General features: G+C 46.8%; 1 protein-coding gene and 1 long non-coding RNA gene across 4 annotated transcripts in view; one reads left to right on the top strand and one right to left on the bottom strand.

The window, feature by feature from the left end:
- WBP1L (WW domain binding protein 1 like) overlaps positions 1–23,453 on the top strand; it is a 66,758-nt gene extending 43,305 nt beyond the window's left edge. For all 3 annotated transcript variants that reach the window (XM_077877814.1, XM_077877815.1, XM_077877816.1), the window contains exons 2-4: positions 7,399–7,501; positions 18,256–18,417; positions 19,694–23,453. In XM_077877814.1, coding sequence (XP_077733940.1) covers positions 7,399–7,501; positions 18,256–18,417; positions 19,694–20,433 — 1,005 coding nt within the window. In that variant the 3' untranslated portion in view covers positions 20,434–23,453. The remainder of the gene's footprint in view (positions 1–7,398; positions 7,502–18,255; positions 18,418–19,693) is intronic.
- On the bottom strand, positions 556–18,901 carry LOC144301187 (uncharacterized). The gene is made up of 4 exons (XR_013367979.1): positions 18,821–18,901; positions 8,267–8,468; positions 4,700–4,785; positions 556–1,924 (listed from the first exon to the last, which is right to left on the bottom strand). It is a non-coding gene; the product is annotated as an uncharacterized LOC144301187 (long non-coding RNA).
- Positions 23,454–26,710: the final 3,257 nt, after the last annotated feature.

Here is a 26,710-nt window from a genome sequence, read left to right as displayed (position 1 = left end):
CGCTGAGCCACCCAGGGATCCCTCTTTGGCATATTTTAATTGTTGTTAGCCCTATGCCGGGTATTTTTCTCAGATCTGTGTCCCAGTTCACCAATTCTCTCTTTAACTTGGTCTGAGCTCTGTGTAGCCAATCTATTGAGTTTCTAATCAATAGTGATTTTTCTATACCCCCTACCCCCACCTCACTGCTTGGTCACTGTTTTCTTCAGCATGTTGTTTTCTCATGTTTTTCATTCTTTCTTTTTGGCTTTAATAATAATAATTTTTTAAACATCCCAGTTTATTTTTTTTTAAGATTTTACTTATTTATTTATTCATGAGAGACACAGAAAGAGAGAGGCAGAGACATAGACAGAGGGAGAAACAGGCTTCATGCCAGGAGCCCAATATGGGACTCGATCCCAGTACTCCAGGATCATGCCCTGAGCCAAAGGCAGATGTACTCAACCACTGAGCCACCCAGGTGACCCAGGCTTTAATAATTTGAAACATGCTTTTATATTCTAGTTTATCAGATCATTCTATTAAGTTTTTTCAGAGAGTCTTATCCTGCTATTTGTTGGATTTCCCAAGTCTTGTTTGCGATGGCTTATTTCTGTGTAAGTTTTTCTTTTGTGAATTTTCTATTGTGAGCTCATCTTCAACAGAGCTTTATTTATGGAAATCATGCCCCAATTGAGGGTGGGTCTCTTCAGAGTTTTGTATTTCTTCTGCCAAATGTCACAGCGTTATTGCAAGCCTGAAGCCACTTTTTGTGTTCAATTTATCCTTGGGGATTTTCAGACCATGTAATAGTACAATTCAAATTTCAAATTAACTTATGGAAAGACACGACTGATGGTTACAGATGATGAAAGCAGATGTTTTCTTCCTCTCAATTCAGAGCTTTCTTCCTGTCAGTGTGTGGCCAATAGGCTAATTTATTCCTAGTCCACTCTATCTTTTTGAGGGTCCTCATTTTATATTGGGGCTGTTTTAATTCCCTGTTTTCAGTTGGGTCCAAGAGCAATAAACAGCCCCTTTTTCCAGGGCAACTGAAAAGGACTGACCTCATTTACCATTGTACTTTCTAGTTCCCTTCAACATTTTTGACTCCTAAGGATCTTCCTTACTTTCTTGCTAGCTCAGCTGTGTAATTAAAAGGATATTGCTGTATTGCCACTATTTCTACGAGCTTTGGCAAAGAAGAATTTTTAAAGTTACCAACCTAGCACTCTTGCCACAGAAACAGGATCCCTTCCCCCAGAATCTCTTGCTCATTGTTGTAGCTATAGCATCCAGCACAGTGCTGGAATGCAAGAGGAGCATTAGTACACATTTGTTTTTTGATTTGTGGAATTGGACATTTCGATTAGAAATTGTTTCTTTTCCCTGTAGGGAAACCAGAAGTGGCGCTCCAAAATCATTCACATCCAGCAGCCAAGATAGTGTCCTATGCTTTAACACCTGTGAACAATTTCAGTATTACTTTTTACTTTTAAGCTTTACAACTTTGGTGCTTTCCTATGGACATGAAGCTGCTGTTGCCAGTTACTAGCAGGGTTTTCCAACCTCACAAATTGGTGAATTAAAACCACCCCTGAGGAACCATGTACTGCCCAGTGTCTCTCTTTATGATGGTGCTTAGAAGGTTCTTATGCTGATTGACCTTTACAGTGGCTTAGCTGAGAACAGCAACTATAAGAGATGGAAATTGTTAAGGAAAGTGTTGTTAGTCCCAGTTTATGCTACCACAGAAGAGATGAGATGATTTCTTGCATATGGACAAAAGGTATACTGTCCATCCTTTTCTGTTGTAAAAATATTCTTTCCGGTTCAGTGTTGGCCTTGACTAGTTCTTCTTTGTGCCTGTGCTTTTCATCTGGTGACCTGTGTGCCCTGTACCTCAGAGCTAGGCTGTGGAATCTGGGCTGAAGACACATACCTGTAATGAACAATGATGCTAATGGTCATTGCCACAGTCATTTCTGAGAGGAGAGACCTCAGCATAAGAGCATGTGTTATTCAGTTTCTTTCTTTCTTTTTTTTTTTTTTTAGATTTTATTTATTTATTTTAAAGATTTTATTTATTTATTCATGAGAGAGAGAGAGGCAGAGAGATAGGCAGAGGGAGAAGCAGGCTCCTTATGGGGAGCCCGATGCAGGACTCAATCCCAGGACCCCAGAATCCCAACCTGAGCCAAAGGCACTCAACCACTGAGCCACCCAGGCATCCCAAGGTTGCGTTTTCATATCCTGATTTTCTGAAAAGCAGAATGGTGTTTCATCCTATTGTGGAATATGGGACCTTCATTCATCTTTCAACATTTATTGAGCACCTGCCCTGAACCAGCTGTGATCTGGAAGGGCGGGGGTGGGGGGACACAATGGGCAAACGGCGAAAACGGTCATGATCTCTGTCCTCATGGAGCTTTCAGTCTAGTGAAAGATAATAAAGTAAATCATTCAGGTAAAACTACAACTAGAAAGAGAAAAATACATGATTCGGTGAGACCTTACTAGGGATAAGACCTAGGTGTTAGACATGAAGGTCCAGATAGCTTCTTGTGACAAAGGTAAGCTTGAATGGAGATCACCAAGATGGTTAGAAAATTAGCAACCAGGGGAGAGGAATGGGGAAAACATTCTAGGAAAAGGAGATGGTACAAGCAAAGACCTTTAACTAAAAGGAGATGGTCGAAGAAGTAGGTAGGGAAGTTAGGTAAGTGGGGACCAGATGGTGTAGTGAAGTGACGAGATCAGATTTGCATTTTGAAGATAGCTCCTTCCTAGCATGTTTTCATTTGCACAAAACTGCATAGCCCCAAAATTCTAGAAACATAGAACCTATCATAAAGAAACTGTGAGGGCGCCTGGGTGGCTCAGTCAGTAAAGTGTCTTCCTTCAGCTCACATGGTGGTCCCAGAGTCCTGGGATCAGAACCCTGCATTGGTTGGCGGTGTGTGGGGGGGTGGTTGGTGGTGATGATTATGGTGTCTCTGCTCAGCGGGGAGCCTGCTTCCCCCTCTCCTTCTGCCCTTGCGCATGCGTGTGCATTCTCTCTCTCTCTCTCTCTCTCTCTCTCTCTTTCTCTTTCTGTCAAATAAATAAAATCTTTGGGATGCCTGGGTGGTTCAGCGGTTGAGCATCTGCCTTCTGCTCAGGTCCTGGGATCAAGCCCTGCATCAGGCCCCCTGCTCAAGAAGGAACCTACTTCTCCCTCTTCTCTGCCATTCCCTCTGGCTTGTGCTCTCTGGCTTTCTCTATCTCTCTGTCAAATAAATTAAAAGAGAAAAGAAAAGACCACCTTTTAAGAAAAAAAGGGAGGAGTCCTGAGCATGTTGCTCCTCCTCACTGCCAAGTAGAAGATGAAAGATCCTCTTCCCAAAGTCATAGAGCTCCACAAGGCAGAGTCCTTATCTTTTCCTTCAAAGACAAAATGTTGACTTTGGTTTGGAGCTTTCAGTGGGTTTATTTAAGCAGCTGAAGAAGTATAATCTCAACCAAAGGAGCTGAAGCTTCCTAGTAAAAGCTCAAGCCCTAGGGCCAAACAAAAGAGATCAAAGCACTTGGTAGCTGTGTGACCTTAGACAAGTTACTCAGCCTCTCTTCGCCTCAATTCTCTGACACTACCCACTTCACAAGTTGCCTTCAGGTTAAGATTAAGGAATATATGTAAGGCGTTTAGAACAGTGCCTGGCACATAGCAGGTGCTCAGTACACATTAGCGATATCATTCACCCCAGGTTGAATAGCTGGTGTTTGGTTAAGCAAACTGTTATGTACCAAACCCTGTGCCCATACTGGAAATGGAGGTGGTTGGTGAGGAGTCAGAGCTCTTGCCCATAGGGAGAGCACAACTCATTCTTTGGTTCACTCTCTGGAGAGAGGGAGCGGGAAGGATATTTACTGCCCACACTTCAAGACTTAGTCTGAACAATGTAATAGGTGTAAGGTGCTTGAAGATGCTTGGAAACAAGGCAGAGAATAATCATAAACATAAAACGTGCTGAGAATTTTTCATATTTTAACTTTATCCATTGCATTCCATCCGGTCGCTTTTTCTGTTCTTTGTGTGTCTGGAGCAACCCACATTGCCAGTGAACTTCACTCTTCTGAAATAGCTCTAAGTGAATGCAAAGTGCTGTTTAGGCAGTCTTTCTAGCCTGGCAGTAATGGTTCACAGAGTGACATTGATATTAAGAGCTCAGAGAAGTTAAGTCACTTAACCAACATCACATGGTTAATTAATAGACAGTAGTATAGGAGCTGCGCTTTAGACCCAGATCTGCCTGGCTCTCAACCATACCTTCCTCACCATGGATCTTGAGCCACCGGAAGTCTCTGAGAGTCCTCCAGGTAAACCACAATTAGGCCCCCTGTATGTACAGGGAAGGCTGGAAGAGCATTGGGCAGCATTTGCACGCCTCTGTTCTTTGCTAGCTCTTTGAATAAGAGGAGACAAATTTCAGGAGCTCTTGTATTGACTCGAGGCTGCGGTGTGAGGGGGTGGGAGGTGGATAGGCTAATAAAGACTTGGGGTTGAAGGAGACATGAGAGAGTGTCTTTAACTCATCTGAAGGCCATTGTGTCCAGGTCCTGGTCCTCTGTAGTCCTACCAAACCCGAGAGAGCCAGGATCAAACCCTATGCTCTTGGATTTTCCTTTCATACCACCAGGCTTCTGGAGGAACTTACCTTGGGACTCCCACCTCACTTACCCTCCTGATCCTCCATTTCTTCCTTGCTAAAGGTTCACGAGAGCCCACTTCTTGTCTTCCTATACTGCCCACTGCTTTCCTTCCTTCTGTGGCAGAGAATGACAGTTCCTATTACCATGACTGTCCCAGGCAACCTTCGAACTCTGTTAGGGGTGGGGAGGGCAGGGGAACGAGAGCAGGGGTTGATATTTACTGGGTAGAAAGCGTTTGAGGAGCACTGGATTAAATGATGCTTCTACAGTTCTGCTCTCCCTAGGAAAGTGGAGGCAAAGCAGGGAAAAAGAGCAGGGTCCTGTTTATAACAGGCTTCCTGTGCCGGGGGATGGAAAAGCCAAGAGAAAAGCTGACACCAGTAGGTCATGAGGATACCGCTTGTTTAGATTTCAAACGCGTTCCATTCCACGCCTCACTTAGGACTAGTTGGCTGTCCTGTGTTCAGAGTCTGGACCTCATCTGGTGAATTTTCCTGAGGCAGAAGTGTCACTGGATTCTTTCATGTGTTGGAGTGTAGGCAGCACAGCCTCTTTTAGAAACTATGTGGACACTTTGAACTGTGCTCTTGCAAGCCAGTGCCAGAAGAATGGCATTTTAGGGCCTGGTAAACTTGGGAGAAACTTTTTGATGTCTTTATGAAAGCAATGTTTTGCTCTGAAGTCAGGGAGGGTGTGTTCTAGCAAAAGAAGTGAGCACAGATCTGCTCTCTCCACATGCCAGGCCTCAGAGGAGCCCTCCGACCAGACAGCCCCCCACTAGGCCTTCCATGTTGCTTATAGTAGACATGGGAAGGCAGAGATGGGAAGACCTCTGTTGGCCGTGTTGTGAAACCCTCACTGTCAGAGCTTTCCAGTGCCTTCCCAGTGTTTCCTTCTTCCTAAACCCCCTCACACAAGGCTGTCAGGCTCTTAAAGACCAGGAACCACCTGAGCAACTGTGGCAGAGACCTTCCGTGAGCCCAGGAGCAGGTCTCTAGCTGTGCCCTCTCCCTTGTCCTCTCCCTGTGACATCAGGTACCCGAGCTGACTCTGCCCAGCCTTAGCCCTGTAGATGGTTAGTGGAGTGCCTTGTTTATACCCTTGGCCAAGTAGTGTAGTGTAAAGCAAGGCCCAGAGAGGAGGAACTGACCATGTGACTTAAGTTTCCACTGGCAGGCCTCCGCCCGGATGTACACTGTGGGCAGGGTCAGCCTGAGTAGCAGCAAATACAATACTGTGGTTTTAGTTTCTCTGCTGAACAGCCTCCCCCTCTCCCCCTTTTCACTGCGAGCTTCTTGGGGATGGGGACAATGTCTTATTCATCTATCCCACATACCCAACACAGTGCTTGGCACAAAGACAGTGTCCAGTAAATGGATGTGTCACTTGTTTAGAATAAAGAAATGTTGAAAGCCAGGTGGAGTACCCGACTTAACAGTCTCATCATATGTGGTGGGGCCAACAGTACATTTTGGGGCTGAAGTCCAGGTTGGCTGCGGAGATATCTCTTATCTTAAGTGTGAAATGTCAAAAAGCGTCTTCACCCCCATCCCCATCCATCCACCAGGACTGTGAATAGAATTTGGCACACCTCAGGGTGGTTACTCAGCAGTGCCCTTTCTGGAACTGTCCTGACAAGGCACAGTGTGAATCCTAGGTCCAGTCAAGATCATTAAGAGATCATTTGATAATCAGAAAATTATCTAGCAAATTGAAATTGGATGAGGTCACCTGAGGAGGTCACCCTTTTTCTTAAAGACCAAAGAATTTTAGTGGCAAGTTATCTTGGCCCTCTTCGGAGTCACACTGTAATTAACCTTGAACAGAGTGTGTTTTGAAGGACGGAGTGACTGACTAGATGCTAATCCTAGGATATGTACGGCAGTAATTGTTCCGGGAACTTTCACAAAAAGCCAATTTTATTTAAAACATACTGCTAATTACATGAGAACCATTGTCTTTTTACTGGCTGAGTGTAACACCGGAACATGAAGTGTTTCTGCTTGGACATAAAGAAAATGAGGCATCCATTTCCTGTCTGAGGAAAACTTTGCTCTTTATCAGTCAACTTTGTGTGCCGAAACCTCTTCCCCCTTTAATAAACCTTTGTTTTTTCTTCAGTCTGTTGTTGTGGTGGGTTCTTTCTAATTTTTTTTCCCTCATGGAATGAACAGACCATCTTGGTGGAGGGTGGCCAGATAAATGGGAAGAGAGGGATGGGAAGAAAAGTGGCATTTAAAAGCTATAATTTGGGGCAGCCCGGGTAGCTCAGCGGTTTGGCGCCGCCTTTGGCTGGGCTGTGGTCCTGGAGACCCGGGATCAAGTCCCATGTCGGACTCCCCGCATGGAGCCTGCTTCTCCCTCTGCCTGTGTCTCTGCCTCTCTCTCTCTCTCTCTCTGTCTCTCATGAATAAATAAATAAAATCTTAAGAGAAAAAATAAAATAAAAGCTATAATTTGGGAGCACCTGGGTGGCTCAGTGCTTGAGCATCTGCCTTTAGCTCAGGTCGTGATCCTGGGGTCCTGGGATCGAGTCCTACATTGGGCTCCCCACAGGGAGTCTGCTTTTCCCTCTGCCTATGTCTCTGCCTCTCTCTATGTGTCTCTCATAAGTAAGTAAGTAAATAAATAAATAAATAAATAAATAAAAATATTTTTAAAAATACATAAAAGCTATAATTTCATATGCTTAAATGTTTTTTGATGATTATTATTTTATTTTTTTAGGATAAGGAAACCTGTGTGGGCACCAACAATCAAAGCTACATTTGTGACACAGGACATTGCTGTGGACAGTCTCAGTGCTGCAACTACTACTATGAACTCTGGTGTAAGTCCTTGCCCGCCCCTCCCGGGGTCTCTGGTACCCCAAGGTCCTCCTGGTTACCATCTCTGCTCATTGGGAAGTGGTGGACTGGGCACATTTTCTCATTCTCCCAGAGGACAGTGTTGTGAGTGGAATCTGTTGCTGGGTTCCAGAAGAAATTCCTCTGTAGAGGCGAAGTGCTCTGGTGCTCTTCAGAAACCATTGGCTAAAGACTAAGGAATATGGTCTGTGCCTTCTGAAGAGGCCGTGGTTACCTGGTCTGCTGAGGAAGCTCCTGCCTGAGCTTCTCTGCAACATCCCCTCCAGTGTGTGCTGAGCAGTGACAACAACTCACATCCTTCTGTGGGCTAGCCCAGACACCCAGGCTTTGCCATCTCCATAAAGAGAGATTGTAGCAGCCAAGCTGCTGTGAATGCCAGGCTATAGGCTCTGTGGATAGCTGTAATGTTATTTCATTGTAAGAACCTTAAAGACTTTCCAGAATTCCCTATACAGCATCAAGGAGCTGCCTCTGTTTCTGGTTCCTTAAAGGGATCACCTTCTCCCTAGTTCCCTGCTCCCAGAGCCCTCTTGGAGCAAGGAAGTCTAGGAGCCCTCTTGGAGCGAGGAAGTCCAGAGGTTTAGCTCCCTCTGTTTCCTTCCCACTTCTCAAGCTGAAATGTCTGTAGGCTTGCTTCTCCAGTGTATCTCCGCTGTTACGCTCAGCTAACTGCTATGGAAACAGTCCTCATCTCACCACTGGTTTGGTTGAGCCCATTGGCTTTGTACCTTCAGACTTGCACAAGGGTGGTGACATCGGGCACAACCGCTAGGGAGCCAGCCAGGTTCAAGGAGTTCACTAATGTGCTTGGTATTTCAGTCTTCTTGAAGCTAGGATGAGACACTGCAGGATGCTGGACAGAGAATGGGAAGAAGACAGGAGAGTCCTTAGGGCAGAGGTGAGCAGCACTGCGCTGGTTCTCACAAGCGTCTGTAGAGAGAGAAATGGTAGCTCATTTCCCCAGATAGTTCTAAGCCCTCATCACTCCCTCCATTTGGAAACAAACTGGGCTCGTTTGTCAAAGCGTGCCTTTTCTGCCACCGTCACCCTGTCCTTTCTCCCCTTCTTCTCTCTGATCTCCCCACTCCCCCCACATTGGTGATGTGGTCAGAAGGCAGTGAGGAGGGCTGTTGTTTGGTATGGAAAGTAAATTAGACTCTTGGCTCGGCAGTGTCTCCCTCTGCATGTAAAGGTATCTTGTAGCCATTGGGAGTGGTTCCTCCAAATAGGACCTCTCCTCACCCTTATCCTTCCCTTTTGAGAACTGAGGACTGGCTTATTTGCCTTTCTGAGGAATCCCAGGGATAGTCCAGTGCACGGTCCCTTCACCAGAAGAGGACAAAACTTGGGACATCCGCACCAGTCCTCTGAGAATATAAGCAACAGCGAAGGATGATCCAGGATTGTTGCTATTTTAGAAGGGGTGGGGCCGAGGGACTTACTAGAGGACACAAAGTGCCAAGCAGGTGAACAGACTGTTTAAATGTTTTAAAATGAAGATAACCACAGGGCTCCAATTCTCCCTCCCACCTCTTGTTAAAACAAAAGTCGAAGCTTGGCTGCCAAAAAGCCACAGAGCTGCAGTTTGTTTCTCCGGGGCCCGGCCCAGGCGGCATCAGTTGCGGATGACCTCGTCTCAGATTGACAGAGCCTCCTGGGCTTTTGGCGGAGCAGTCTCAGTAGCCACCAGAATTGGGTCACTGTCGCCCGGCTGAGGGGGTGGGGCAGTGGGGACAGGGAGACCCAGGTGGTAGAGAGGCGGCCTGGGAAGCGGCACTTCACCCCAAGGGCTTAAAGAAAGCCATGGGAGAAGCTTTTTTTTTTTTTTTTTTTTTTTAAGATTTTATTTATTTGTTCATGAGAGTCACAGAGAGAGAGGCAGAAACATAGGCAGAGGGAGAAGCAGGCTCCCTGCGGGGAGCCCGATGTGGGACTGGATCCCAGGACCCTGGGATCACGACCTGAGCCAAAGGCAGACGCTCAACCACTGAGCCACCCAGGCGCCCCTGAGTGGCTAATTCTCTCTCCAGTTATGGTCAGTGGGGGGAAAGGAGGAGGCCAGAGACAAGAGTCTGGATGGGGATGAAAGATTCACCATCCTATGAGTTGGCCCATGCTTTCCAAGTTCTGGAGGGATGGAGATTATAAAAGCAAAACTGTCCTCCTTGGTGCCTGGAAATGGCTTCTCTGTTAAGAGAGGCCCATTGAGTGTTCCACCCCCCTCAGAATTCTTTGGTTTTCCTCCTCATCAGGGTCCTCTGCCTGATGTGTGGCTAGGAGGGAAGATGAGTGTTGGGATGAGCCCCTTCGGTTCATATCAAAACTGCATTTTTGGTCGCTTTGAACCCTATTCCCTCTACTCACCTCTAAACTTTGCCTGACATGTGAAAATAATGGGCTTTGGGTTACTCTTTTTGTCTCTTTCCTTCGGAAGGAAAAAAAGTCTCAGCCAGGAAATCCTTGGCAGAGTTTCTGTCAGACAGAGAACATCTTTTTTTTTTTAAGATTTTATTTATTTATTCATGAGAGAGAGAGAGAGAGAGAACGGCAGAGACACAGGCAGAGGGAGAAGCAGGCTCCATGCAGGGAGCCTGACATGGGACTCGATCCTGGGTATCCAGGGTCATACCCTGGGCTGAAGGCGGCGCCAAACCGCTGGGCCATTGGGGCTGCCCAGACAGAGAACCTCTTTAACCACAGTTGCCTACAGAGAAGGCCTCAGGGAAAAAAAGCAAAAAACGCCATTTCTACGAACCCTTTCACCTCAATGGAGGTGAAGACTGATACACACGCGCGCACACACACACACACACACACACACTACATACCTCACTTACACAAACTCCCTTTCTCCATGTCTTTGCAGTTATAACTGAAACCAGTGGTCGTCACTGGGCCTGCGTCAGGTGGGAAACAAAGGTCCTGTTTTACCACTGAGGCTGTCAGAACTGGTCATCATCATTACTATTATCCCACGCATTTTTATGGCACTTGTACTTTAACTCATTATTCAATCATTTATTCATTCAGTAAAACCCTTATTCTAGTGGTTCCCCAAATTTGGCAAGCTTCCGAATTTCCTGGAGGGCTTATTAAAATACAGATATCTGAGTCCTACTCCCAGTTTTTGTTGTTGTTTTTTAATTCAATAGGTCTGAGGTGGACCTGAGAATTTGCAGTTCTAAGAAACTGCTACTTGAGGCTGTGACCTCTTCTGTGTTAGAAACTGTAGAGAAGCAGAGTCCTTGCCATCAACAGGGTCTCTCCTAGCAGAGAGAGGAGATAAGACAGGAGGTCCACTAGTAAGAGACAAAGTAGAGAGTGGAATGTATGTGCCAGGACTGCTGTGGATTTTCAGAAGGACAGTTTGCGTTGGCTAGGCAGGATTCAGGCAGACTACATGGAAGAGGTGGCATTTGCGGTGGACCCTAGAAGGCAGATAGGATTTAACACTTCTTCAAAGGGTAGAATGATTTCTCAGGCAGAGGAACACCAGAGGCCAGGGATGGGAAAGAACAGAGAATGCATGACGTCATTGACCTTTCCCCTGAGGCCGTGAGGCTTGTCTGGGAAGGAATGGGAGATGAGCGTGCTAATGTGCACAACATTCTACTACATGTGAGGCACTAAAGTCTTTACTCACATTGTTGCCTTTCACCCCAAGAACAAACCTGCTAGGTTCTCATGTCACCCCTATGTTCTCATGTGTCGGGACCAGGGGTTTGAAGTAAGTGCTCAGCTGGATGCAGCTGACTGGTAGGGTCAGTGGTCCTCACTCCAGAACTCCAGAGTTCTGGAGCAACCCCCTCCAGAACTCTGGTGTGTCGGACTAGAGGGGTGATGGGCCCAGGTCATGGAGGGTCTCAAATATGCATGTTTCATCCACCTGAGGATGCCCTTCACGGAACAGGTAGAGCAAAGAAAAAAGCCAAGATTGAGAGAGGCCACCAACATGCTCAGGGCCAAAGATCCTGAACTGACATCTCCCGATTCTCATCCCAGGACTGTTGCCACTCACCAGCCTCCAAAGTCCAGGGAGAGGCCAGAGCTGGGAATTTCTGCTCCTGAGATAATTTGAGGGACCTTCACTTGGGCATCGGTTTTCTCTTGTCTGGGCTTTAGTTGGAGAAAGGGAGTGTTTCTGGGCAGTGGAATTTCCCCTGAGGTGATATGAAACAGACTGTTAACAAATTCATTTAAGACTGCGCAGCTTGTTTTTACCTGCTTTTTCTTTTTAGTTTATGTTAAGATGTATGATCGTTGTTGAGCTGCTCGTGACAAAAGCCCGTGCCATCTGCCACCCTTAGCACAGTGGAGAGTGGAAAGCTGGGGCCTTCTTCCAAACCCTCGATTGGACCCCTGCTCCTAGAGGTGCTGGCTTCTGGACAAAAACAGGTTGATCAGTGGCACTTGGGCTGGTTTTCCAATGAGTTCAGCTAAGCACAGAATCTAGAAGCAGACTTTGGACTTTTCTTCACCCTTGCTTTTTTATGGAGTATTTGGGGGGGCAGGATTAAAGGAGAAATGGAAAGAAAATCCTTCCCATCTGTGGTCACTTTTGTAATGACAACCATAAATAACAACTAGAGAACTTATATACCAGGCATGGTTCTGAATATTAACTCATTTCACAATGACTGGTAAGGTGGAAACCATTATTTTCCTCATTTTACAGATGAGGGAAGTAAAAACAAAATGACCAAGATCACAAAGCTAAGAAGTGGTTTTATGAGCTGTGACTTGAACCCAGGCCACTGTCTCTTTTCTTTTTGGAACTGCAGTCATGCTTCTAGGAAACTTTTCCAGTCTTTCAGATGAACTTGTAAGCCTTCTGAGGTCGTCTTTTCCCCATATCAGGCCTTTTCCACAGTGGCAGTGGTAGGAGCTCCTGCTGAGAGCTAAAAGGGACCGGGAAGGTCACCCACCATCCTGTGGGGTAGAATTTACAGTGTGCTTTGGCTTCCTAATGAGGAATTTCCTGCCCAGTTGGGGAGTGGTGTTTTCCCAAGTTTATAGTGAACTCAGGGCACATGACTCAGTTCCTACATTGGACTGTGATTGTTTTCCAAAACATGTTTTCTATTTTGCTTAGCATGACAAATGCTCCCCACCATGAGATCACAGCTTTCAAAATTGTCATTGAGAAGTGTAATCTCTGGGTAGGTGTGTGTTTGGGGAGGAGGACAAGCTTTTGTGTGTCTGTTTCATTAGGTTTTTCTTTTAAAATTTAGTTCCTTGTTTGTGAAATCTAGTGAAAAGATCAAAAGTTTGTACAACTCCATAGAGACTAGTCTGGATATTCTCCCTTTTAAACTTGGTGGGACATTGCTTCACTAAAGTGGCTCCCAAATGAGTCCATTTTGTGAGGGCAGACTAAAGAATGCCTTCTGCCTTCCCACATTAACTCCATCAAGGAGGACCAGCTCATTAAGGGTCTTTTCTGGGCCTGTGCTAAACTCTATCTTGCCACTAGACCCATTCTACTTCCAAGTTAGCTTTCTCTCAGTTTTGATCCACACAAATAATCTTTTGTCATACTGTATTAGAAATGAAGAAATTAGGGGCACCTGGCTGGCCCAAGCGGAAGAGCATGTGACTCTTGATCGCAGGGTTGTGAGTTTGAGCCTCACCTTGGGTGTAGAGATTAAATAATGTGAATAAATAAATGAAAACAACAACAACAACAAAAAGGAATTAGAACTCAGTTTGATACTTAATAACATCAACAGTGTAAATATAACATCATATAACTGGTACATAGTAGGGAGACTTTTTCTTCCCATGGTACTACGTTAAAAGAAGTAGGGTAGTAGAGTTTCAATGAACACATGAGTTGTCTGGTGTTCTCTTAGATATGACTAAGGCAGTTTTGCCAAGGACATGTATTACAGTTGTCTCATTTTTTCCCTAGTCTCCTTTTGCCCTAATTTTTCCTTAAAAAAAAAAAATAAATAAAATAAATAAAAATTTTAAAAAGCTCTCTTTTTCTATTATACTTCCAGTTCAGTGGATCTCAGACTTTTTTCTGGATCAAGGATTCCCTTAAGAATCTGATGAATGCTTAAATCTTTTTCTCTAGAAAAGCCTATAAAGATACTGCATCAATCAAGATAGGCTATAAGTCTCCAACCAAGTGGCCTTAAACAGGTTTACTTCTCACACTACATGTCCATCATGGGTTGGAGGGGAGTTTGGTTTCCACTTCATCATCCTGAAGCCAGACTATCCCTGATGTCACTATCTGAAATGTTGCCAACCGTCATGGCAGAAGGAGGACTAAAGGAAGGAAAGTCTTATAGAAATAAGAGATGTCCTGGCCTCTAATGGACAGAAATTACTTCTAAACCATATTCACTAGTTCGAACCAGTCCCAAAGCCTTGCCCAGTCATAAGGGGGCCACGAAGTTCAAGCCTACCCAAATGCCCAGAAGGGGAAAACCAGAAATATGTGGCCAACATATGAAAATCAGTATCTGAGATTTTTCTTATTAAAAGCATGTGTTAAAAAAAATAGTCTTGCCTGGCTGGCTCAGTTGATAGAGCAATGCGACTCTCCATGATGGGATTGTGAGTTTGAGCCCCACATTGAGGGTGGAGTTTACTTAAAAACAAAAAGAAAAATAAACAACAACAAAACATTAAAAAATAAAATCATGTTATAAAATGAGAAATATTGCCCCTAGATCATTTATATGGCAACATAAAGGTTAAATGTTGGTTTACCTTTAGGTAAGAAACTACTGAAAAAATGACTTGGAAGGTAAACTAGTCAAGTTAGATGCAATTATCTCATGGGAGAATGTACTTTTATTTATTTATTTATTTATTTTTTAAGATTTCATTCATTTATTCATAGACGCAGAGAGAGAGGCAGAGACACAGGCAGAGGGAGAAGCAGGCTCCATGCAGGGAGCCGGATATGGGACTCGATCCAGGGTCTCCAGGATCACACCCCAGGCTGCAGGGGGCGCCAAACCGCTGCGTCACTGGGGCTGCCCCGGAGAATGTACTTTTAGAATTAGAACACAGTACTAAAGTATAAAGGATTGTGAGATAATGATGCTGGGCAAGTGAGAGAAATGCAGGTAATATGGAAGAGTGATTAGCCCAGAAACTCTTACGTCTAGAGCCGGACCCTTGAGCAGAAGGCACTGTGCTTGTTTGTGCTGCCTCCCTCTCTCTAGTGCAGCACCCCCCCCCCCCCCCCCCAAGGAGGCTGGCGCTGAGGATGTTATAGGACAACATCAGGGAGCCACTTGGCTCCCAATGCTCTTTTCTGGCCTTACCCCCACTTCTCAGGGCTCCTGTGACAGTATTTATCTAGTCTTGAGTCAACCAGCAGCAGGGATTGAGAAATATAAGTGAACTTAAGCAAATGTCAGCTTTGAATCTTGGAAAGGACCACAAGGGAGACTTCTGACTTCAACTTATGTATATGTTTTCTGGTTACATCTTACTATTTTTTTTCAAGGTTTTATTTTTAGATAACCTCTATACCTTACATGGGTCTCAAACCCACAACGCTGAGATCTAGGGTCACACGCTCTACTGACTGAGCTGGCCAGCTACAAGGGTTTTATTGCCTGCCGATGGGATAAAGGGTAGAAATCCGCCGCCTGTTGTCCTCTGCCCATTCTCTTTTTGTCAGGCCTCAGCAGAAAGTTCCCCTGAACACTGACAAGTTCCACTGAACACCTAACATGCTGAAAAAACTGCTTTCAGCATGTTAGGTGTCATATGGTGGTGCTGCCAGCCTGCCAGGGCCAGGCGGCCTTACTGCCCTCCCTTCTTACTCTGTGAGGGTGGTTTTGTGGGGTGATTTAGTGAGAACACCTTTAGGGGACAAAAAGCCGTTGCCTGAGACCACACCCTAAAGATCAGTGCGATCTTTTCGAATATTGTATTCTGGTACAAATAGAAAAGTCAGAGGTGTATTCATATACATGTTTACTTGGGGGAAAGTTTGTTTTGGTTTTGTTTGGTTTTAAATAAGCTTTACACCCAATGTGGGGCTTAAAGTCAACGCCAAAGTTAAGAGTCAGGTACTCTACCGACTGAGCCAGCCAGGAGGCCCTGGGGCTTTTTTTTGGGGGGGGGGGATGATCTTAACTCATTCTGACAAGAGATACATGTGGGAATACTTAAATACTTAAATTCTAAACACAAAAGTATAATTACAAAGCAGGTGATACAAAATACATGTACCCTTGGTAATGGAAAAAAAATTGAAGTTATTCAGAAATAGCAAATGAACGATCATCTAGTCTCAATAACAATTTTTTTAGATTTTATTTACTTGGGGGGCGGGGAGAGAGCGAGCACGTGAGCACAAGCTGGGGGAGGGGCAGAGGCAAAGGGTAAGTGGACCCTGTGCTGAGCAGGGAGCTTGCCATGGGCTCCATCCCAGGAACCTGGGATCATGACCTGAGCTGAAGGTAGATGCTCAACCAGCTGAGCTAGGTGTGTCCCAATAACAAATCACCTTAAAATTATTCCTCAGATAGATATTTTTACTCAGAAAAAAAAATATTCTTTTTATTTCAAAGAAGTACATGTTCGTCTTAGAAAGCTTGGAAATGCAGATAAGCAAAAAACAAGAGATCTAGTACCAGAAATAACCTCATGATGAACTTCCTAACCATCCTTCTAGAGATTCCTATATACTTTTTTTTTTTAAAGATTTTATTTATTTATTCATGAGAGACACAGAGAGAGAGAGGCAGAGACACAGGCAGAGGGAGAATTAGGCTCCTTGCAGAGAGCCTGATACAGGACTTGATCCTGGGACCAGGATCATGCCCTGAGCCAAAGGCAGACGCTCAACCAACTGAGCCACCCAGGCATCCCTATATACTTTCTTTTTGAAGGAAAAAAATTAGGATCAGATTTTATACTGTTCTGTAATTTGCTTTTTTCATTTATTTTTTTATTTTTAAGATTTATTTATTTATTCAGAGAGAGAGGCAGAGACACAGGCAGAGGGAGGGGCAGGCTCCACGCAGGGAGCCCGACGTGGGACTCGATCCCGGGTCTCCAGGATCACACCCCGGGCTGTAGGGGGCACTAAACTGCTGCGCCACCGGGGCTGCCTTGCTTTTTTCATTTAATATTAGAAACATATTTTTTTTAAAGATTTTATTTATTTATTAATGAGAGACACAGAGAGAGAGAGAGATTGGCAGAGACACAGGCAGAGGGAGAAGCAGGCTCCATGCAGGGAGCCCCATGTGGGATTCAATCCCAGGACTCCAGGATCACGCCCTGAGCCAAAGGCAGGCGCTAAACCACTGAGCTGCCCAGGGATCCCCTAGAAACACCTTTATATGTCAGAAGTAGTAATCTGTGAATATTTTTAAATGATTCATGTTATTTCATTGTATGAATACATTCTCAGAGAAATTTAAAAACCTCTCCAGAAATTAATTTTTTTTTTAGTAATCTCTACTCCCAATGTGGGGCTCGAACTCACAACCCCCAAAACAAGAGTTGTATGCTACAATGACTGAGCCAGCCAGATGCCCCCATCCTCTTAAGTTCTTTAAATAAAAGCTAGAAAAAAAAGTAAAATTAGTCACAGGTATTTTAAGTTTACTTTGTTTCCAGTTTTATAATGTGAAGGCAAAAATTGAAATTTCTCATAATCCCACCACTTAAAGGTATGTCACTCCTTTTGTGTTTTTCCTTCTAGTCTCTTTTCTCCCATATGTATATATGTATTTTTTTAAAAGCAAAATTGCTCATTGATTATAAAAAGCTTTTTAAAAAAGGGTTTCTGCTTACAATTGAAGATTGGAGAGGGGGTGTCTTATATGGGGGTTTGTCAGGATTCTCTGAATATGATCCAAGAACACTGTGGGAAACGAGAAGAAGGAATCCTTCTGAAGAAGGAGGACTGTAGGCCTTCTCCCCTGTCCCCTTATACCTATCCCTCTCTGGAGCAAGGAGGAAGGAGGGGAGGCTGCTGATGGCCTTGAGTCTAATGTAATCACAGGCCAAAGGGAGGTGGGAGTGTTATTTGCAACTGTAGGAGATGGAATTATACCAGATTATATCAAGAGCAGGGGAAGTAATTTATGCTCTCTAGGGAAGAGATGGACCTGAGGCAATTAGAATTTTTCCCCCTGTAACTTTAGTGACTCTTGTATTACACCAGTGTATCTGGTAGAGAAAAGTCCATGATCTTTTTGGTGATATCAAGAGAACCCTAAGAATTCCTTTATCGGGTGGCCCGTCTGCGGGGCCTCCCAGTTGCCAACCTGCTGGGATTTTGAGGGGCTCTTTGCTTTTGGTGAGCAGCCTGGTATAGCAGCAGGAAGTGAGGCTGGGAACCAGTCTTAATGTCTTGAGCAGAGCTTGGGGGTTGAGAGTGGGAGACAGATGAGAAGAAAGCCAGAAGCACTTTCTCTGAGATCCCTTAAGAGAGGACGAATACATAGTCCTTAAAAGGTCAGCATATGTAATGTCCACCAAACCCAAAACACAGGACCAGTGGTGCTGGAGAGTTGCCTTCTGCCCCCTCCCACCCCATCTTTCATTCTGGCACAAACATTTATAGAAATTGAACACAGATTCCAAATGGAAATTCACCAGGTGAGGCAGGCAGTGTCAGCTTCGACCAGGTGGGCGCCGGCCAGGGACTTCCCTGCTGGGAAAGCTGTTCCTCTGGCTGGTGTTCACCATGCATGTGTGCCTCTCTGCCTTGCCTCCCTGCCCCCAGGGTTCTGGCTGGTGTGGACCATCATCATCATCCTGAGCTGCTGCTGTGTGTGCCACCACCGCCGAGCCAAGCATCGCCTTCAGGCCCAGCAGCGGCAGCATGAGATCAACCTGATTGCCTACCGAGAAGCCCACAATTACTCAGCGCTGCCATTTTATTTCAGTACGTACACCAAAAGCCCCCAAACTCCATCCTTCTGAACCCAGGATACAAACTGTGGGCCCCTGTGGGCCCCCTTGCCCAGCACAGTGCAGAGTCTCTCTCGCAGGTATGGGAATAGGGGGGTGCTCACCATTAGCACAGAGGAGCAGGTGCTGTGCCCTGAAGCCACTGGGTCATTCCAAATCCACATGGGCCTATTTTCTTAAGGCAGGTAGTCAGATAGTCAGATGGGTATGATGCAAGTGAATCAAGACTTAGATTTCTGTGGCCTGAAATCCTCCCATTTTGCTTAGTGCCCTGTGATATCCCTGAGGCTGCCATGAAAGGGGCAGGTGTGTGTGCGGGGTGACATTGGGATGTCCTGAGAACCAAGAAACTGCCTGACTCACCGAAGGACACTCACCTAACTTCTCTGGGGGTTCCTTGCAAGTGACCCTCTAAGAGTCCAGGGAGGCCCAGCTTGTCCAAAGCCATTCTACAGTGTGTTCTACAGAACAAAGTGGTCATGGGTATGGAATTCCACATCTAGAAGTGTCAAGTGTTTAGCACAGTACTTGGCATATAGTAAGTGCTCAGTAAATGCTAGCAGTTATTGTTTTAACCAAACCATCTGTGCCTTGAGATACTCAGCACATTCAAAAGATAACTTACCTGGCATGTCGGTAATAAGCCTTGTTTGGCAGGCCCCTCACCCTTCGCTGGTAACCCACCTGCTCCCAATCTGAGTCAAGATGAGGTTCGGTTTGTCTTTCCAGACCACCTCCGTCCACACTAGAGGGAGGGACAACACGGATTTCTAATCTCCCAGAAAAAGGCCCTTTTCATGGTCCATACATCTGGGATGGTGGGGGACAAGAAAAACGTAGTCAGGAAGTCTTAAATTAGGGTCCCTGACACTGAGGCCTATGGGACGCAGACGAAGGACACAGTCTGAACAAGAAACCTGAGACCCGGGGGCATGTGGAAACAGAAACGCTGTGGGCAGAAATGATCTCTTGGACGTCCACCCCTTGACTCCAGACAGGCAGAAGATCTTGCCTGTGAAGCAGGTTTAGGGGCTCTCAGATTTCAAGAAGCTAGATTAGGTCACTCCCAGGCTGTCCTTTTTTTCCACAAAACTGCCCCACCCCTCTGCCCTGCTGACAAGCAGGAGCTGTAGTTGTCGCTCAGTGGGTATGCCCAGGGTGGGAGAGGCATATGTTGAGTGCAAGCTCTGCACTCTGTCCTAGAACAATTGCCAGTGCAGTAATTTCTCCTCCCTGCCTCCCCATTTTAGGGTTTTTGCCAAACTATTTACTACCTCCTTATGAGGAAGTGGTGAACCGACCTCCGACTCCTCCCCCACCGTACAGTGCCTTCCAGCTCCAGCAGCAGCAGCTGCCTGCACCTTGTGGTCCTACGGGCGGCAGCCCCCCAGGCGCCGACCCCCCCAGGGGCCCCCAGGGCGCGCAGAGCAGTCCCTTGTCTGGGCCCAGCAGAAGCAGCACGAGACCCCCAAGCATCGCTGACCCTGAGCCCTCCGACGTGCCCACCGGCACAGCAGCCACCAAAGCCCCCGGGATGGAGCCCAGTGGCTCTGTGGCTGGCCTGGGGGAGCTGGACCCTGGGGCCTTCCTGGACAAAGATTCCGACTGTAAGGAGGAGCTGCTGAGAGACTACAGCTCCGAGCAGGGCAGCGCCCTCCCCGATAGCAAAGACAAGACGCCTGGCAGACACCGCCGCTTCACGGGTGACTCGGGCATTGAGGTGTGTGTGTGCAACCGGGGCCACCATGACGATGACCTCAAGGAGTTCCACACGCTCATTGACGACGCTCTGGATGGACCCCTGGACTTCTGTGACAGCTGCCACGTGCGGTCCCCGGGCGACGAGGAGGAAGGGCTCTGTCAGCCCTCCGAGGAGCAGGCCCGAGAGCCCGGGCACCCCCACCTGCCACGGCCCCCCGCCTGCCTGCTGCTGAACACCATCAATGAGCAGGACTCCCCAAACTCGCAGAGCAGCAGCTCTCCCAGCTAGAGCAGGCCCTGCCTGCACCTGAGAACTTGGCAGAGCAACCAGGGTAGGGGAGCCCCCTGAGAGAAGCATTAAATGACTTTCAGAGAAAGTGGTACAGCCACTTCCTTCTTCGTTCCCCTCCCCACCGCCCGCTCCTGCATTTTCCTCCATCTCCAGGTACAGCTTGGGGAGTGGATGCCTCTCCGCCCACGGGAGCACAGTGTCGCGGAGGGCTGAGAAGTTGGTTCGTTCTGTGACTCATTCCTCATCCCCGACCCTGTCCCCTTTCTTCTCTTTGCAAGTCATGTCTCACTTACCCACTTGGGTCAGAGAGATGTGTGTTTCAGAAGCCCCCAAGGAGGGGGCTGAGACTGTGCCCTGAGGTGACTCTTGGTGGTGGAGTGGGTCTGTGCCCTGGTGTTCGTTTCAGAGAACTTTGCTGTGTCTCGGTCTGGGAGGGGTGGCAGGTCTCAGCCCTGGGTGAAGAAGGAAGCCCACGGCGCCCCAGGGATCGTTACCCCTTGCTGCCAGTGTCTGTCTGCAGAGCCAGAACTGGGCTAGCCCTGGGAGATGATGAGGGCTGACAGGCAGTTATGAGGCTGGTAGGAGGCTTACTGCTCTCTCAGATTCCAGGTGACGGGGTTGATGTACCACCGTGCATCCCTGAAGGGCCCTTCCCAGTGGGTTCTGGCTGGCCACAGCCCGGCTCAGTATGGAACATTCTCTCACCTTCTTTGGGGTTTCTCTTTAAACAGCAACAACAGCAGCAACAAAAGCAAGCTGAATACAAGAACTTTACCAGCGGGCAGGCAAGAATTCTGTTCTGGAAAGGGGAAGTTTGTGGCTCTGTCCCAAATTGACCTTCAAAGAACCTGGCTGCCATTGAGCTAGGAGGAGGTGTTTTGTGTGCAGGCATGGGCCTGGGTGGGTGGCAGGGTGGGAGTCAGGGGCTGTCTCTGGAACTTCTGTGGGAGCACAGGAGAACCTAGGCCATGGAGGTGGATCTGGTGCAGCTTGCTGCATCTCTGCCCTCTGGTCTGTGCCTATAGGTGACCAGGGTCTTCCCCAACCCAAACACACAGCCCGCAGGCCCTTGTGTGTCTCACTGTTCCATATGAACAAAGGGGGCTACAGGTCCTAAGAGAGGGCAGCCCCATAGCCTGGCTTTTACACAGTATTTTCTCTTGATTCTGAATAAGTTCTTCTGTTGTGTTGTTTTTGTCTTTATTTTTAAACTGACCACTTGGAAGAAATGGCTTGGTTATCTGTGGCTTTCATGCCCTTTCCCCTGCCTTATCCGCAGCCCCCTTTGTGAGTGGGGTGGCTAACTTTTGTAGCCTATGTAAACAGCCCAAGTGGCCCAGGTAGGAGGGTGAAGGCAGTAGTCTGGAAGGACTGCAGGATCCTTATTACTGTAGTTTGGCTTCAGATAACCAGTTGAGCTTTGATAGGAATAACCTGATGGAGAAAGCAAACAGCTAAAACTCACATTCCCTGTCCAGTGCTGTTCATATGAAGAGTTTGGTTCTTCCCCCACTCTTGAACGATGATATTCACGTTAGGCATTGAGGTTACAGTAAGAAAGGAGAAAAAAATATATATATATGTACAAAAAATAGACAAATCCAAGGCTGTGAGGTGAACGAACGAATGTCTGAGTTTGGAGTCCACAAAACCAAAATCCATGTTGAACAAAGTGAAGTCTGTGTACAATGACTTTTTGGATAACCTGTGTGTGTGTGTGTGTGTGTGTGTGTGTGTGTGTGTGTGTGTGTGTGTGTTGTGTGAGCCCCTAGCCCTGTTTTCCTGTGAATATACTTTGAATGGCAGCCATTGTGCTCACATCAACCACACTTTGGAGCAGATATGGCCCTCTCAAGGTAATTTATTTTACACATTTACTGTTTACTGAACAAATGTCTGACTGTGTACTCGAGTGTATCCAGCAGCATTGTGATGGCAGCCCCCCATCCCCATCCCCCAATCCCCCCACATCTGCCAGATATAACTGTGCTCGATGTAGAGGCTTTTCTCTACCCATCACTGCAATTTGCACATTGCTCCGTGGACACTCGGAGGCCTGTGTTCTGTTCCCTATAAGTGGAAACATGCTCTGAACCTGTCTGCATCCCTTGGCTCCTCCTGGCTGGCCCTCAGTATCAGCCCCAGGGGGTGTTCAAAACCACTCAGCACGGAAGGCAAAGGTGGGATTTCAGGTAGAAGCTTGATTGGATCTTCAGTGATGAGCTTGGACTAGCTGTGGCCCAGACGTTGTCCCTGCCCGGAATGGCCAGGAGAGTTTGGCAGACACCGCAGTGCCGTAGGGCTTACCTCTCTCTGCCGAGGTCCGGCGTATGCAAGCAAGCCTGTGTGGGACAAGAGTGGGCGGGAGTGTGTCAGCAGCCCTCAGATGCCTTTCCTTCCACTATTTTTTTTTTTTAATAAAATCCCAAACAACTCACTGAAGTCTCAAAGGAGATGAAATTTTACCAAAATGAATCCTGCTTCAGTTAACTGATCAAATGGATGAATTCTGGCCCTCCCAAGTTTCCTTCCCCAGCTGGAGCAGGGCACTGGTCTGCGTGTTAACTGTTGGGTTCACTACAGCGTCCTGCCCTATAGGCTTGAGAAGAAGACCGCAGCCGCTGGAGCCAGGCCTGATTCCAGCCATCATAGTCTGGCCCCTGCCCATGGGCTCCCCTGCTGGGAGAGAGGTACAAAAGGGAGCTGAAAGGACTCGGTAGGGGGCTATGGAGATTTGACTGAATCTGGTTTTCCAGGTGAAGGAGGAGGAAGGGGTTGGTCTGGTTGAGGGTTTGGTGCTACAGTCGGAAGATTTGCAAATGCTAACACATTCCTGTGTGAGGCACATCACCATTTGTCAGTTATTGTGAATATGTGTATTTTAAGCAATAAGATTCAGCTGGTCAGACTTTTCTGGGCAGTCTCGGTGACGCATTTCCTGTGCTGTGATTGTTCTGAAGACAGAGTGGCTCTAACCACTGTGAGAAGCCCAAATAAAATTGATCCCAAAAATGCAATTGTTCTTTTTTCTTGCAGCACCTTGTTCCTTCTCCCCCCTCCCTCAGACTTCAGGGGTCATACCCCAAGATTCCCAACCACAAGCACTTTTCCCTTCACACAGGCTGTGAAAAGACACCTAGCAGTTGAGGACAGGCCCCTGGCCCCAGTGGAGACCACGGGGCCAAGGGCAAGGTGGGTGATGCTCCTGCTGAGGCCACGCTTTGTCTGGAGGAGTTTTCTCCAAACCCTCTCTCTGTCAAGGGTATATTTCTGAAGTCTGGAATACTTTGTAAAGTCCCACAAACAGGTTAAAAATCAGATGCAAAAAAGGTAGAAATGAGTTCTGTTAGATACCTGGAAGCTAAAATGGCATTTGGAGAAAGCAAGCACCCTGTGAGATCTCTTAATGACGTGATAAAGCCAGCCCCCCCCCCGCGCCAGGCTGGCTCAGTCAGTAGAGCATGGGACTCTTGATCTCAGGTTTGTGAGTTTGAGCTCTCACGTTGGCTGTAGAGGTTACTTAAAAATAATAAAAAATCTTTAGAAAAAAAATGTGATAGAAACTGGATCGGCCCTGGAATTTGATGCACAAAACATGTATTATTGAGCCTCCTACTTTGTGCCCAACACTGTACCGGGTGGTGGGAAGAATGCAAAAGAAAGAAGACAAGACCCTTGCCCTCTGAAGTCAAATTATAGGCATGAAGACCAAACATCCACGTGAAATAGTTAACAATGGGGGGGGGTGCCTGGGTGGCTCAGTAGGTTAAGCATCTGCCTTCAGCTCAGGTCATGATCTCAGGGTTCTGGGATTGAGCTCTGCATGGGGAGGGTGTCTCTTCTCAGTAGGGAGTTTGCTTCTCCCTCTCCCTCTGGCACTCCCCCGGTTTGTGCTCTCTCGCTCACTCTCTCTCAAATAAATAGAATCTCTCAAGTAAATAAAATCTTAAAAATATATATGCTTAACCCCTGCCCCCCAAAAGAAAACCCAATAGGAGATAGAGTAAGATGAAGTGAATGGTACAGATTCAGGGAATCTTAGGCAACCACATGTAGGGGCTTGTATGAGGTCTTACATACCAGGCAGGGACCTGAGAATGGTTTTTAGGTCTTGTGAGAAGCCACTGGTGTGCCAGCTTCTGCCATTGTGGGCCAATCATTCTTTCCTAAGACTCACTATCTTTCCCCCCCCCTGCATAAGACTGTCCTCTTAGAACTTTGAGTCCACTGTAAATCCCTGCTCTAAGGGAAGGAATAACCTTCTACCTCTGCCCAGGAAGGGGAACACTGCCACCCAGCACAACCTCTTGGATGGCCTGCAGGTGGGCAAAGCAACACAATGTGCACATCTTGGAAGCTTCCCAGAGGGCGTTCCTGCTTCCCCAAGTGGAATGCTCCCTAATGGGCCAGCAGGGGATGCTGACAGCATTGCCTTCTCTAGTCCCTGGCCTTACCCTGCAGTCTACACTTACCTGAAAGCCCAGGCCCTGCCCCCATCTTTGCCCCTTGGTCAGAGGACACAATTCTGGCCCCTCAGTGACTCTAGTGAGATGGTTGCTGCCTGGTTCCTTCTAAACCATTGGGTTCCTCCAAGAGGAACCCATAAGCTCAGAAGAACCATTAACATCTAGAGACAGATTTGTTCTAAAACCCTGGGAAGGGCAGCCCAGGTGGCTCAGCGGTTTAGCGCCGCCTTCAGCCCAGGGCATGATCCTGGAGTCCTGAGATCGAGTCCCACGTCGGACTTCCTGCGTGGAGCCTGCTTCTCCCACTGCCTGTGTTTCTGACTCTCTTTCTCTGTGTCTCATGAATAAGTAAATAAAATATTAAAAAAAATAAAAATAAAACCCTGGGAAATTGGGCAGCCCGGTGTCTCAGTGGTTTAGCGCTACCTTCAGTCCAGGATGTGAATTTGGAGACCTGGGATCGAGTCCCATGTCAGGCTCCTTGCATGGAGCCTGCTTCTCCCTCTGCCTCTCTCTCTGTCTGTCTCTCATGAATAAATAAAATATTTTAAAAATAAAAAAAAAATAAAACCCCGGGAAATGACTAGGGATTACATCATTCCTGCCTTCATTAATCTAATGTCTGAATGGCACAGAAATAACCAGTTCAGTTCTTGCATGCTGGAGGCTGTACATGTACGTTTGATGCCTAGGTCTGTAGAGCAGACCTCACTGCACTGCTGGCAGCACCCCAGGTTCCTGGGTCACTGAGTTCCTCATTTTCTATTGCCCCAGGCAACTAAGTGCAGGTGGGAATGATACCAATGCTCGGAAACACATAAAGGTAGCTTTGATGAGCAAGAATTTCAAGAAACTCTCTATTCTTCAGTTTCCTCCCATTTTCAGCCAGGGGGTTGTGGGGCAGAGGGGAAGCAGGGTTTGACTTAGGAGGAGTGGGAAGTGGGTTTGGCTGACTGTTGGCCAAACATGCTGGAAACCTGCATCCTCCTGAACCTACTGGGCAGTGGGTCCTGGGAGGTATTTGGGATGTAGGTTCCCAGTCTGGGGGCAAGTGACTGGCCTTCCTTAAGCTGAGCATTTACCGAGTACCTACCATGTACTAGGCATTGGGAATGCAACTATGCCTTAGACCAGGTTCCTCTTGAGAAGAACTAATGGTCCCAAGGGGGGAAAAGGCATGAAAACAGTATCAGTAGCACAGTACCATGAAGCATGTGTGCACAGGATGCTGCAGAAGAGAATGCCACCCCCCTGGGGGTAGAGGGCAGTCTTCTTGGAGCAGGGACCTCTCAACTGAGCTTGCCAGGTAAAGATAGGTGTAAAGGTAATTCTAGGTAGATGTTTGTTTTGCAGATTATTGAGTGCCTACTATGTGCCAGGTGCTGAAAAGCACACAAAAACATGGGAGGCCAAAAATGTCTAAAGCTGTAAGCAATTTAACCTCTGTAGGTAATTGCATTCTGGGAAGTGACAGGAGATGAATCTAGACTGGTAAGCTGGTAATAAAAATATTTTAATTTGTCTTTACTGTTCTGTTTATTGACTGGATGTTATTGGGTCATGTGTAAACATCTTACCTACATTTTTTCATTTTAGCTTCAAAACAGCCATCTGAAAAAAAAAAAAACAAACAAACAGCCATCTGAGGTATGGACTTCTTTATTAACGGGGTTGAAGCATTCAGAGACATTGACTAACTTGTCCAAGATTACATAGCTCGTAAGTGGGAGAGCCAGGATTTGAACCCTGAACACGGAAGACTTGGTGCTCACAAGCCATGTGAAGAACTTTTGATTTATTCTCAAAGG

Source organism: Canis aureus, chromosome 29, assembly GCF_053574225.1.
Source record: "Canis aureus isolate CA01 chromosome 29, VMU_Caureus_v.1.0, whole genome shotgun sequence".
Classification (NCBI taxonomy): Eukaryota; Metazoa; Chordata; class Mammalia; order Carnivora; family Canidae; genus Canis; species Canis aureus.
Note: the sequence above shows the minus strand (reverse complement) of the source record. Positions and strands in the feature narration are given on the sequence as shown.